This window comes from Anomalospiza imberbis, chromosome Z (assembly GCF_031753505.1).
Source record: "Anomalospiza imberbis isolate Cuckoo-Finch-1a 21T00152 chromosome Z, ASM3175350v1, whole genome shotgun sequence".
Lineage (NCBI taxonomy): Eukaryota > Metazoa > Chordata > Aves > Passeriformes > Viduidae > Anomalospiza > Anomalospiza imberbis.
This window is the reverse complement of record NC_089721.1, coordinates 61,548,448-61,562,938: the sequence shown is the minus strand read 5'-3', so window position 1 is coordinate 61,562,938 and position 14,491 is coordinate 61,548,448. Positions and strand designations below refer to the sequence as shown.

At 42.1% G+C, this 14,491-nt stretch overlaps 1 protein-coding gene across 28 annotated transcripts in view; it reads left to right on the top strand.

Annotated features, from left to right (window-relative positions):
* Positions 1-3,511, top strand: part of NRG1 (neuregulin 1) — a 447,143-nt gene extending 443,632 nt beyond the window's left edge. For all 28 annotated transcript variants that reach the window (XM_068176234.1, XM_068176240.1, XM_068176238.1 and 25 more), the window contains one exon: positions 2,328-3,511. In XM_068176234.1, coding sequence (XP_068032335.1) covers positions 2,328-2,979 — 652 coding nt within the window. In that variant the 3' untranslated portion in view covers positions 2,980-3,511. The remainder of the gene's footprint in view (positions 1-2,327) is intronic.
* The last annotated feature ends 10,980 nt before the right edge of the window (positions 3,512-14,491 follow it).

Below are 14,491 nucleotides of genomic sequence, written 5' to 3'. Positions count from 1 at the left end.
ACATGGGAGATGATAGTTCCCTGGGCATTAATTGCAGGCCTCATCTTTTTTTAGCAAGCAGGAAATACATCGCCAATTGTTGCTGAGATGGCTTGTGTATATAAGGGAGAAAGTGAGAGTTATTTGGAACTAAAAATTACTCAGAAACATAAAGGAATGTAGGAGCTGACAAATTACTTCCTGAAGCCATCAAATGTTGCTGTACTGTGAATTGGTAAACCAAGGCTATACTCCCTCAATTTTCAAATTAAATTGAACAGACATTACAAGGGGTTGTTTTGCCTTACCCCATACACTTCCTGAATCCCATGCCCTGCCGCCTGTGTACACAAACAGAGGGCACAAGCAGTTTTATCTTGGATGTCCTTATCTGCCTTACAGGAGAGAAGATCAAAAAACACTGTCTCTGCACTAAAGGCTGGACTATATGATGAAGCTGGCAGCGTATAACAAGTTAATGTGTGCTGGACAGCCATGGGTACACTCTGATCCCCTTTCAGTGAGCCAGCATAGTTAGCCATGAAGCTGGATAAATCAATCACCTTTTAACCTTCCTTTCAGGATAGACTACAGCTGCAAGAGTTCAGCTCCTGAGCCTCAGATTGCAGACAGCACCTAGTTAGCACTGCCCTGTTACGGTGTGGGGGAATAGACCAGAAAGGTGTGAATGCACAACACTCCAGTATGAGTAACTTGACACTGTTGGAAGCCTGCACAGTACATTGAACACATTTAACCAATTCAATGGGTTAACAGAACCAGTGTAGCTAAAATCCAGTGTGTCATAAAGACGAATATCCAACAGTGTACCAACTGGGAAAGTAGAGAGGCTTCAGTTTTTCAGAAAATGCCTATTAAAATGTGAAAGGGATGAAAAGCTCACTCATGGAAGCAGAAACAATTACTTAACTCATCCAATGTACAGACCTATTCATTGCCCTTTGCTTAACCAACTTGATTAATTCCCATGCATAAATCCAAGTTTGTTTTTTTCCTTTCTCTTGCTCCTCAGTTCATGTAAATCAATGTGCAATGTGCTTCCAGTGAAATCAAGTTACGCTACTGCACATCTGTCCAGAATCTGTCCCGTTTTCTCCTTTTTCCTGTAACTCCATTTTTATCAAGTGTAGTATGTGCAACTAAGTCATAGATTGGATAAGAAAGATGAATTCAGGTTTATTTTGGTAATTTCAGGCTCAGATAAATAAACCACTACTGGAAAACTAAATAACTACATCAATCTTAGACCTATAGCTTTTATCAATGGGCCTGCGATGGAGCTTAGAACGATTTTAACCTTAGACACAGACAAAATTCGGGCAGGTGAATTTAGGATAAGAATAAAAGCAAAGCCAGACCATGCAAAGTGTCATGCTAGGCACTGTGCTTTTGATCAAGTGGTTTTAGGCAGATCCTCACCTGGCATGAATCCACATGACCTCATAGCATGTCTATTGATTAAAACTAGTTGAGAGCTACACATTTTCTGTTCTGTTTCTTTGGGACAAACCCTGTAATGGCACCTGAGCTTCATTTTCAGAAATAACTTCTGACCACTACCCTTCCCACAGAAACAGGGACAAATTTTGCAGAGAAATCATGGGCACAAGGCCAGACAATCCTGTCTTTCAGCATCTGTTCCCATATGAGGACAAATGATACTCAGTGCTTCTTTGCAGATAGATCTACCAGCCAGGGTAACTAGCACCCAGGAGTGGAGCAGCACAAAGCTCCTGGGATGGTGCTACAAATGCTTCTCTGACTACCCTTGGTGATTAAAATTAGCAGAATCTGGCTCTGTATTTTATCCAAACATTACTTTCCTCCCTAGCCTGAGACAGTTTGGTTGCCAGAAGAGGGTGAAGCCCCAAGAGGACTGTCCTTCAGTTCCCTTCTTTTCTTTCCCCCTGTCTGTTTGCATGTACCCCAGATTCTGGTCAAATCCTTCCAGAAGTGCAGCAGCTGTTTTCCTTTTGAGAAAATACTTGCAAATGCATTTTGTTTCTGGCAGCCTGTCTGTCTCTGAATCCCATTCCTGGATTCATTCCAGAAAGTTATTCTGGTAAAAAATTTACAACATCTCCATGGCTGGGATCTGGGAGTTTTGCTGTGCTCCTCCTGCTTTCATATGTTTTTGCCCAGAGTCCCAGAAGTCAGCAGTTTATAGGATTAATAGGAACAGGAAAGGTTCCTTAGTAGCCCTGTGTGAGGATGCTGGGGATCTTAAGGGAATCCCTGCCATTTCTCTCCCAGTCCACATGAGCTGCTGTGTTTACAAGTCACCACTGTTCCTGTGCTCGCAACCTATCCCCATCTCTTTTCTTCAGGTATGTCTCAGCTATGACCACACCAGCTCGCATGTCACCCGTTGATTTTCACACTCCATCTTCTCCCAAGTCCCGCCCCTCCACAATGTCACCACCGGCTTCCAGCTTGACCATCTCCATCCCTTCAGTGGCGGTGAGTCCCTTCATAGAAGAGGAGCGACCACTGCTCCTGGTGACTCCACTGCAGCTGCATGAGAAGTATGACCACCACCTTCAGCAATTCAACTCCTTTCACCACAATGCCATCCACGAGAGCAACAGCCTGCCACCAAGTCCTCTGCGGATCGTGGAGGATGAGGAATACGAGACCACGCAGGAGTATGAACCAGCACAGGAGCCTCCAAAGAAACTCACCAACAGCCGGAGGGTCAAAAGAACAAAGCCCAACGGCCACATTTCCAGCAGGGTGGAAGTGGACTCTGACACAAGCTCTGAGAGCAGCAGCTCTGAGACCGAGACCGAAGATGAAAGAATAGGTGAGGATACACCATTCCTGAGCATACCGAACCCCGGGGCAACCGGTCTGGAGCCAGCCACTGCCTTCCGGCTGGCTGAAACCAGGACTAACCCGGCAAATCGCTTCTCCACACCAGAAGAGTTACAAGCAAGGCTGTCCAGTGTGATAGCTAACCAAGACCCTATTGCTGTATAAAACATAAAACACATAGATTCACATGTAAAACTTTATTTTATATAATGAAGTATTCCACCTTTAAATTAAACAATTTATTTTATTTTAGCAATTCCGCTGATAGAAGACAGGAGGGGAAAAAAAACTTTTATAAATTAAATATATGTATGTACAAATGTGTTATGTGCCATATGTAGCAATTTTTTACAGTATTTCAAAAATGGGGAAAGATATCAATGGTGCCTTTATGTTATGTTAAGTTGAGAGCAAGTTTTGTACAGTTACAATGATGGCTGTCCCATAGTATTTTGCAAAACCTTTTAGCCCTCAGTTGTCCTAGCTTTTTTGTGCACTGCATTATAATGACTGGATGTATGATTTGCAAGAATTGCAGAAGTCTCTCTGGTTGCTTGCTGTAGAGTCTTCAAATCAGAAAGCCCTGTAATGGCACTCCCACCCTACTCCACCAGAAAAACACACGCATACACACACACAGAGTCAGAAAGGAAAAAAAAAAAGATTAAAAAAAAAGATAAAAAGTAAAAAAAAAAAAGTTTCTTATATGAGAACTTTTATTTGCTTTCCGTATATGAGAAGAGTTTTGTCTGCTCTCTGCCAGCCAAAAGGTTTGCTTCTTTGAGCACTGGGATAATAGTAGATCAAACAGCATGCTACTATTAATTACAGCAGGATAACAAAAAACATAGAAACAAAAAAAAAAAGCCAACCTGCATTAAATAATGTTACTTATAGAAAGAAAGTAATACTGTGATTTTAAATCAAATATATTATTAATCAGAGGTCAGCTTGTAATCACTAGGAGCTGCCACGTCATTATTTTCCAGATATTAATTGTTCTAGTTATCCCTTAGGAAATGGGTTTAAGTTAGCTGAGCTTTGAACCCAATACTCTATTTAAACAAAAAAAAAGAAAAAAAAAGAAGAAAACAAAAAAAAATTAAAAAAAGAAAACATTTATATTAGTTTATGTTAATGGGGCAAATATAATAGATATCTGTAATCAAACAAGGAAGAGATCTAGCTGGAAAACAAATGCCACTAATAAATGTGCAATCAGTTTTCACCTCTATTTCTTAATGTTGATTTCTAATACATGATTTGTTCTTTTGTTTCCCATCCATTTTCTTCCCCTTTTTCCTTTCCTCAGAAAGAACCTTGACAAGCTTCTAGCAATACCTTATTAGAGTTGCTGTTGGAATAAGGCTTACTCTTGGATAAAAAAAGGCCTTTCAGGGAAGAAGAACATGATTTGCTGAATGATTAAAAAGCATAGGCACAAAGGAGGGACAAAGCAGATGTATGGAGTTTATTTCTACTCACCTTTACTGACTACATTACCTGGGTTATGAGAGGCAAGGCTGGTGCAGAGCCCAGTTATGAAGGCAAGCACACCATGTGAGTTACAGCCTAGTAATCCATGTGTGACTATTTAATATCAGTGTTTATATAGCCAGTGACGGTTTAGAAGTCATTGACTAGTAATGAGCAAGGATGCTGTCAGTTCTGGAGCAGATGCATCCATCCAGACAGAAGCAAATGGTCTCTTTTGCTCTGAATTCCTATCAGTTTAGTCAGGGTCACTCTGCCTCTTCTATACTTTTGGTTTTTTGTTGTGTGTTCAGTTGGCACAGCATTGACTCAGGATTGATGTGAAAAACAAACGTTTTTTCTAGACTCTGGGGATTCTGAAAATGAGAACATATGTTTTACAGGTATTACTGAGCTCTAAATAAGAGCCCTGTCAAGACAAAATAATTTCAGCCAAACTACACTCATCCTTTGGGCCACATTCTGGTCCTAGTTAAATGAAGAGAAATACATAAAGGAAAATTTGTGAGATGCAAACCTGAAAAACAAAAGTCCCAACTTAGTAAATTGTTGAAGCATATGCTTATGCTAATCCCAGCAAAAGTTACCTTCAGCATGTGCTAGACTCTCATTGACATATCGAGCACATGCAAAAAGTGAAGCATGTGCCTAAGAGTTTTGCTGAACAAGGTGTCCTATTGATTTGAGACTGAAAGAAAAGTATAGCAAAAGAAGATCTTTGCCAGGATGACAAAAATCAATGAGTTCCTTATGATATAAATAACTATATCACATTAGTAAGAACACAGATTAGTCTACCTGAACACTAGATTCAGCAGAAAAAGGAAAATAAAAAAACTTAGTTTAGTAAACAGAGTTGTCCACTAGAATGTTAGTGATAGAACCAAAAGGCTAGGAAACTAGCACAGCTTTGGTCCATGTAGTGGTTGAAATGGCACTGCTTATTTGAGAAATCTATGGGAGATGGCATATGCATACTGTCTGGACTTAAGTCCCCTTTGCAATTTTTCCCTAGCTGGCATGTACTTGAACACACTTTGCATTTGCTGACTGAAACAAAAGTTGTCTACAAATTCTATACACCATATTCTTATTTTCATCCCTTTAGTCGTACCTATTTATCTGCAATCCCATGCAGCAGAATATCCACCTCTCCACTAACTCTGCAACTCAGTAATACAGAGGGCCAGGTGGGCTTTCCTAATGAAGGCTACAAGTTTCCAAAAGATTTGCACTGTTGAGTTTCCTTGGGAACTTGAATATCTGTCCCTTCAGGAAGGCCTCTGACACTGCAAAGACCTTGCAGGACAGATGAGACAGAAAAAGGATGGCAGAGAAACGTGAGATTTGCCCCAAAATCACCCATCTTAGTGGCAGAATAGAAATGATAACACAGGTAATTTGTAAACTCTCCAGTATATATCAACCACAAGGCCAGCTCTCGTTGTAGTATCTATAATAGCCCAGACAGATTAATGAGGATGGAAGGGGAACATGCTTTGACATAGAGTAGATTATTTGACTACTAACACTGTTATTTTGGAGGCACAGTACAAAATGAAGGAGCAATTCCATTTTTGGGAGCTGTACAAGTGAGATGTATTTGGTATAGGTCTAGGGAAAAATGTCACACCTCTTCTGTTGTTGTGCCTCAAAGTCAAATTGCTGTGCAGTTCCTGCTATTCCTTCCCTTTGGAACATACACAGTGTGTTATAGGGCAAGCATGAAATTAGGCTGGAGACTTCACATGGACCTAAGAACAAGAAAATATGATTGGGGATATGGCTGCCTAAGCCCTTAGATCTTTGTGAAGAATCCAGCCTTACAGCACAATTCATGCAGCAGTGAATTCAGGAATTGCCTTGGCTCGGCGCGCACAGAAGTGGGAGGAGGACACAGACCCTCACCTCTCAACTTGTGTTTATCACTCTGTGAGGGTGTTTCACATCAGTCAGGTGCACACCCAGAAGTTAGTGAGTCTGCCTGGCCACGGGTGCTGCTGGCGGGCTGCAGCCAGTTCCTGCTGGCCAAGAGGCTGGAGGCTGCAGCAGCACAGAGCAGAGCCAGCAAGTGCCTATGGAAAAAGCCAGCTTCCCTGTTGGGGATATTTGCTTCATTTCCCAGACCTTTGAGCCAGGCAGGCCCATCACCCTTGAGCCATCACTGTGTGATGTTTGCCCGTTCTTTGGCTGAAAGTCGTGGCAAGAACTTTGAAGAGGGGGGGAAATACTCCAGTGGTGGCAAAGTTAGTAAGATTGTCCTGGTTTATTTCCATGTCATTTAGTTTGAGATGTGAGTTTTTCATGTGTATGTGTTTATATGCAGGAATTGTTCCAAGATGAAAGGCTTCTTTCAAGAATGTATAGCTAGATTATGATGTGCACAACCTGGTACAGCCTGCCTATTTAAGGGGTGTAAATTATTACAGCTCCATACAGGTTCTCATGCAACAGAGAAAAGCCTACTCCCTCCTTTTGGCCCAGTTATTCCCTTCCTCACTTGAGCCACCCCAACACACCCAGGTTTAAGAGATCAATCACTGCCTTTATCAGGGAAACAGGAAAGCTCCTTCTTTCCAGTACTTCAAAACAACAATGCTGCATCTCCCTGCTTCTCTCACACACATTGCAAGCAGTTTCCTGGGCATCCAGGATAGCAAACTGGTGTCTCCTCAAAGGACACACCTCTCAACCTGTTGAGCACTTCTTGGCCCTGCAGTATGGCTACTTACCATTACCTGGTACCTGGGTCTTACTTCTAGTGAGAAACAAAAAAGCACCTATGAAATGCTGCAGAGAAGGGCAGACAAAGAACATGGCCAATTATCATGATTTGTAATTCTCTATTCTATTGTAAATATGTCTTGTACATATGTGGATGTTTTTTCATTATTTACTGTCTTTATGGATATTGTGTTAAATGAGACGCTCTTAGTTTATTGTGTAACACTGTAAATAACATAACATCCTTTATTATTTATGCATAGGCATCTAACACTCAGAGAAAGTTATCCTCATATTATTTTAAGATATATGTCAGAAAGATGTTGCATTTTTCCTTTTGCTTTGAAAAAAATTGTAATATATCCTCTTTTTCCCCTCTTTTCCTTTAAAAAAAAACAAACAAATGCTAATTTATTGTTCAGGAGAGAAAGGGGATGTAACTGAAAGGCAAACTGTTCAAAGAACATGCTGTGGAAGCCACAAGCTACTGATAAACTAAAGAATTTATTACCCCAAATACAGCAATAAGTAATTGTTGATTTATTAAGGTTTTGTTATTCATTTTCAGTAAAAGAGGTGCTGGATTAAATTGTTTATGTGTGGTCCTGGCCCAGCTGCTCAGCAGACTGTGCCAGGTCACTAGCTACCATCTTTCTGTATCCAAACATTGTTGTAAAGGTCTTGTTCTATTGTTGTGGACCACTGTTTCTTGAGATTTCTGACTCAACCCTATGGGGGGTCTCTGGCAGACACTCTTGCTCCTACAAACATTTTTAGTTTCTTAAGTTAGAATTATTAGCTCTACCCTACTTAAGATGGATGGGGTTTGGGGAGAGGGAGGAGTTGGGGGGGGCGGAAATGACACAGTCTTGGGTCTGTGGGGGGCTGCTCTACAAAAATGTCACCTCACTGTTCAGCAACAGTCAATAAAGCAAAGCAGATACTAGGAACTCTTTGATGGCACCACCATGCCTCTATATACATTCATTATTTGTGCCACTTGTAAATACGAGTGGTCCTGGTCTTCTTGTCTCAGGATAGAAATAGTATAACAGGGAAGGGTTTGAAGGGCAAACCAGATAAATAAATATCTGGACCTGGTGAGGTCTGGGGAGCACCGCGTAGGCTAAATATCATTATTCAGAAAGAAAGGACAGCAGAGAGAAGATATTAAAAGTCTGTTGAAACATACTTATCTTGTAGAAGGTAAGAAAGGACTGGATGCTTAATACCTCTTCCAATAAAAGAAATGAAGTTATCAATCAAAACTACTGGGCACCGTATTCACAGAAAGATGTAGCTCTTCATGTAAGAGGTAGGGAACTTGGAGAATTACTTGCTGGAAGGGATTGTGGATTGTAAAAGTTTCCATGGGTTCACGGTGGGGGCCAGATTTTAGGCATTAATCCAACGAAGATTACTAAATCCATGAAAAACACATCAGATGCGGGAAATAACTGAACTGAAAATGTGAAGATTGTATAAATGGAAATACTGTGTATACTGCTGATCTTACCCTTCTCCAGCTCTCTGCCACACTTGGAAAGAAGGAGGGCAAATATCCGATCTAGCTGTGCTTACATGATATAAGTATGTAAAGCCATTTGCTGTTAACGAGCATTAAACAAGAGAAGGAAATCTAGGCATGAGCAGAGGAGAAAGGAATGCAGTAAAAACGTTTTGGATGTGTTTCACATCCATTTGTTCCCAGGGTTATTGCTCCCAGGCCTACCTGTGGGTACAGAATGAGATGCCAAACTGAGAATGGAGGGAGAAATAGGAGGATGGAGGTATAGAGGGATGGGCAGAATGGAGGGACAGAGGGACAGAGGAACAGAGACAGGGAGGGAAGGAGGGAGGAAGGGAGGGATGGAGGGAGGGACTGAGGGAGGAAATGACTGGCAAGGGTTTTCTGTCACTCTCCCTCTTCCCTGGTTCTCCACACAGAGAGTAAAGACCTGGTGGTCCAGTCTGGTTTCAGTTTCTCTCAGACAGTTTCCCTGTCTTTCTATTTCATGTGGAGGGATCCTGTGGCTGTGAGGCTGGCTGCTTAAGCTATTTGCCTCACATGAATGTCTTAGCTGTATAGGGCCTTGTCACCTCACAGCCAGCCCAAGCTAGCACATTATGGCACAATGCTACAATGGAGAAAAGGATGGTCCTTCCATTGCAGGCTCTTGGAATGGACTGCTTTGAGAAGACAGACCCCTCCTCAGACATCCCCACTGTCCTTTCATGCATGAAAGCGGAGGTAGATAATTTCCAAAGCAATTAAGTACCATAAGAACCACTCAGAGTCAACAGGACTAAGGACCTCATGACACATTTGATACAGACAAGAAGGCTTTAGGGAACACATCCTTGTGTGTCCCAGATGTCTGTCCTTGCAAAAGTTGTTTGTCAGTCCATGCTGTCTTTATCCCATTGGCTTTCTCTGCCAAGCTTCTGCCTCTGCACTTCCCCACAAGGTCTGGAAGCAGATGACATCAGGGAACACTACAAGAAAATCAAGCAAACCTTTCTCATTTCTGCAGCCCACAGCTGGGTATGCTCCTAGCATGCCAACTCCACCCAGTTATGAGCACATGATTTGGAGAATGCATTCCCCAAGTTAATTCTCACTGTCTCAATTACAACTGATGGAAAGAAAACTATGTCAAATGCCTTGAGAAGTTGCAGTTAGTTAGTGATGATTAACCTGTGCAGCAGAAGGAAAATAACATGGACTGTGCATAGGTTATTATGAGTCTGATAACTCTTCTTTAGTGACAAAAGATCCTTGACAATGGCAAATTCAGGGCTAAATCTCATTCTACCTTTCAAAAAAAAAAAAAAAAAAAAATTGGAGCCTTAGGGATTTCTGATCTCAAAGTGCCTTTTCTACCTGATGCTATGACCTTTTGCTGGAGTTATTTCAGAGTAGCTCTCATTAGAAAAGTTCTACTGATTGTAAAAGTATTTCACATGTCTCTAGAATAAAGCTGGCAGGAGAAATGTCATAAATCACTGATATGCTCCTGATGTCCCCATTTCCACACATGAAGACAAGGACTGAAGGACAGTTCCACATCTTCCAGCAAGGAAGAGAGGGAACAAGATCAGGCCAATGCAATATGGAAAGGTTGCCGTGTCACTGGGTTTGGGCACAATATGATGGCAATATGGTTCAAGGTATTTAGAATGCTGCACTTTCTAAGCATTGCAGGGACTGTCAAAACCTGAGACAAAGCCTTCAGCATGAATGGAATAATTTCCTTGAAAGCTAGACCTTTCTCTCTAAGGTTTTAACTCCTAGAAGGTAGCCAAGCACCAACTTTAGTTGGAAACTGGACTTCTAATGTAAATGGCAGCTGGTAAGTTTCCTTAGGGGTGGCAGGAGTTCCCTGCACTGATGTAATGCCTTAGGAACTAGAGAGAAAACCTGGCAGCAGTGCATAGCAAACACCTGAAATAAAGCCAGCTCATTTGATGACAAAAGCAGAGGAGGTGTCAAGGGAGTCTTTGCAAGGTTATATGCACATCAGTTGGTAGGGAGTACAGCGATTGTTAACAACTGATTAAGTCATTACCCTGGTAATGGCCAATTTGGAGCCGTGCTTCAGAAGCCAGATATTGTGTGGGAGGTATTTTAACTTACCCTGCACATTACTGCATCAGTTGGGTTATGCATTCTCTATGTGTACACACACACATACAGTCTCTCCATTTTCTGTAATGATTTCCTGATGTTCTGTGCATGCTTGGTGACAGAAAAGGAAAAAAATGTCACAACAAGGCCATTCAGCAGCTGCAAAACTGCCTGCATCCAAGAGAAAACACTTTTTCACCTCAGAGAGGAAAAAATTGAGGGTGGTATGTGTCCAGTACAGCTGTGAAAATATGGAAAGGGAATGCCTTTTTCTTCCCCAGTTGCACAGGCTGCAGAGGAGCTTTCACAGGGCCACAGCTGAGAAGGGACTGGCAAGGTAGAACATTAAGGGGGCTCCAGCTAGGGTAAAGGGTGGCCATGTGCCTCTCATTTCATTGAAATAACCCTAGAACAATGGATTCAATAAAAAAAGAAAAAAAAAAAAGTCACTAAAGAGTCCCAAATGGTGGGATGGTGGGTCCTGGGCCTTCTATATGTGGCAAAGAGAGACAATTTTCAAAGAGCAATTATTGTCCCATATTCTGGTTCTTAGGATGTTCCCATCTTGTGCTCCCATTCCTCACCCTAAAGGCCCCAAAGCTGAGGGTGAGGTGAGTCAGATCCTCCACAGAAACGGACAGTAACCTGCTCAATGTATATGGGAAGACCTCTGCCTAGAACAGCATTCCTAGGAAAACCAAAGGGAACTACTAGTGCTGTGAAAGTAGTAATCCAAAAATAAAGGCCAATTAGGAAATAAAGGCCACTTAGAAGAATACCACAGTATAAATCCAGGAATCTGAAAATCAGCATCCTGTTTTAAAATCATCCCCTAATCAAAGCTCCAGAAAACACATTAATGACATCCTAGTGATACATGAACCATCTTGTTATATGTGTATAATTCGTGCAGTTGGGGTTGCATAAGTTGTAGTTATAGATGTTATACACTATAGCCACAAAATGTTTTAGAGTTACTGGAAAAACCAAGGCGAAAGGAAATTCGCAGATTAAGTTGTCAGGCACCTAATTAGCATTTAAGAAGCCCTAGCAGAAAACAATGACCGCAAAAAGCTGGCTATTAGGTCACACCCAAGCGAATCACAGGCAGGTGGTGTCGATGCCGGGACCCAGACTCAACACCAGGAGGGAGGACAAGGAGGGGGACATCTGGACTCATCCCTGGCTGATGAGCTGCTGCTCGGAAGACATCAGCGGCCAAAATGCCTTCTCTGTGAGGGAAGACTGCATGAATATGCAGCTTGCCACAATGACTTATAGCCAAAGGCGGAATAAAAAGTATAAAAACCCTCTGCGGAAATACAATGGTGTGCAAAAGCTCGAAGGAGGCACTGACTCTGTCGGGCTCCGTTTTGCACCCAGAGCTGTTCTGTAGACTGTGGGCTGACCCAACCGAGCTGCGGTTGGGGAAATTCAAACTCTAAATTGCTACTCGATCGCAAAACAAATTTATAATATTAATTAATTCAGATTGGCTTGTCAATATTTACAACAATCTTAATAATTAAAAATGGCCTGTAATTCAGTCAACTTAATTAACTATCTGCACACACCATCTTATCATATACAACTAAAACATGCAGTATTTATCTGATGGCTAATGATTATGAAATAAAGCGGAAAGTAATAAAACTCCAAATAAGAAATGTCAGAGTACAGCTATCTTGTGTCTGTTTTATAATCAACCTCTCAGTTGTCATGGTACTAAATCACACATTCTGGGTCACATCAATGGAATAGCAGAAAGGAACTATTATGCAGTAAACCTATTTGTTTTGTTTCCAAGTGCCAGCTTCCTTCAAATATAACTTGCATGGCCTGTTACAAGCTCTGATTACTGAGGTAACAGATTTGAAGTTCAGGTAACATAAAGTCCAGGTAACAGGATTATTGTCGCAGTGATTCTACATGCTCTTTATTTTGCTGTCCAATACAGTCCAGAGCTTATCTAATTACTCCCGTGCCTCTCATAATTAGTTAAAATTGCTGGTTTAGGGCTTAAGATGTGGAAACCATGGTATTTTTAGTAAACTTCACTTTCTGTCTTGCAAATTCATTTGACTGACAAGAGCTGTCCTGGCTCAGCAGCAGAACAGCTCTCAGCTTGGTCCCAAGGTGGTTCCAAGTAGGCCTTCAGCTGCAGGGGAACAGCATGCTTTCTGCTCCTTCTTTGTTATTTCACCAGGATCACATCATCAATGTCAGCATGTACTTCCAGGCTGCTCTTAGAAAAGATTTTCGGTTCAGGATCTAAAAGAGCTGATTTTGTCTGTTTCCCACCTCATTTCCATATGCATGCACCACATCATTTAGATCTTTAAAAATTAAAAGAGATTGGTGGGGGGGAGGAGGGGGGAAGAACAAAGCTGATGCTATGAGATGATGTCTCAGAAGTAAAAGATAAACAGCTTTGCCAAAGAGTCCATATTTATCTTTGTCACATACACTGAGCAAGATACTCTTCATCTCAAACTGAGGCGATGGGAAATGGACCATACTGCCTGTGGAAACTGAATTTCAGAGCAGAGGCTCGAGCCCCCTTGCAGTCTGTCACCCAGAGACCTGGAAGCCCTGGGAGCTCCAAAAGCATTTCAGAGTACTCTAAACAGGCGGCTGAGTGCATTGTCAAGCGCTTGGCATGTATGAAGGTTCCAAAGGTCAGCCATTCTCGGCTGCAGCTTGCTTTCAGGGGTGGTAAGTGCTCCCGCTGTGGCAGGGAAACCCCTCGGCTTGAAGACGCGTAGCCAGAGCTTTCACCCTGAAGCAAGCTGAGACACTCGGGATGTCAGCAGTGCTCCTGCCAGCCCAGGGGAGGAAACAAACGCGCAGCTTGACTTTCTATGTACTGGCCTGAAACCAGACACTGTGTCAATACTCTGCTATGACAGCTATGGTAGTGAGAATTACTTCAGAACAGAGGCATCCGGTAACTTAGAAGCTGAACAATCTCTTGCACCAAAGAGCAAATGTTTTCCCTGATTTCTTGGAGGGGTGGTGGGTGGGACCTGAGATGATGAAATTCAAAGGAAACCTGCAGCCTGTAAGGCTGGGTTAGCATCCTTCAAAGCCTGGGGGCACAAAAAGCACTCAACAGCAGATGGTCTCACCCACTACCAACATGGAGCCTCACCCTTGTACATCTGAGCACTGACATGAGTGCCCAGTGACTGCAGTTTTGTAACCAGATGTCCCATTCACCTCTAGATAAACATTGTATCTATGTAGCAAGAACTTGCAGGACATTATCCACTGCCCATGCAAGATGTTTATTTTGCCTAAAGCACGTAATTGCACTCATCCAACTGTTGACTCTTAGTAACTCCAAAGATCTGACCTCTCTGTGAGAGTCCCCTAGACTTTGCAAGCTGGTATCCCTCTAGGGGACAGGATATTCTCTTTGCTGCTGATAGCAAAACAGCAGTGACAGCAGAGAGCCAAGCATGCACTGGCCACAAGGCTACTTAGCTAGACTTGTGCTCAACAGATGGCATTTCTAGGAATTGCTGAAATATCTCTATGGCTAAACATAGTGGCCCTAACTCTCGCTCTTGTACTCAGCCTAGTAAATTACACATCATCTCTCTCACCAAGATTATTTGACTCAGTCCAAGTACAAAATTACCTATATTGCAAATGCTGAATTCTGCCTCTCTGAAACAGCCTTTTTCATTATTGCATTAAACAAGCAAGATGCCTGAGGTCAGATTCCAGAGGAGAGGCTTGAGAAAGTGCAAAATCTCTCAAGTAGTTGGGGAAAAGGAACCCTACCTATGAGTCATTAATGCTTTTGTACATCCCTAAAGAAAAAAA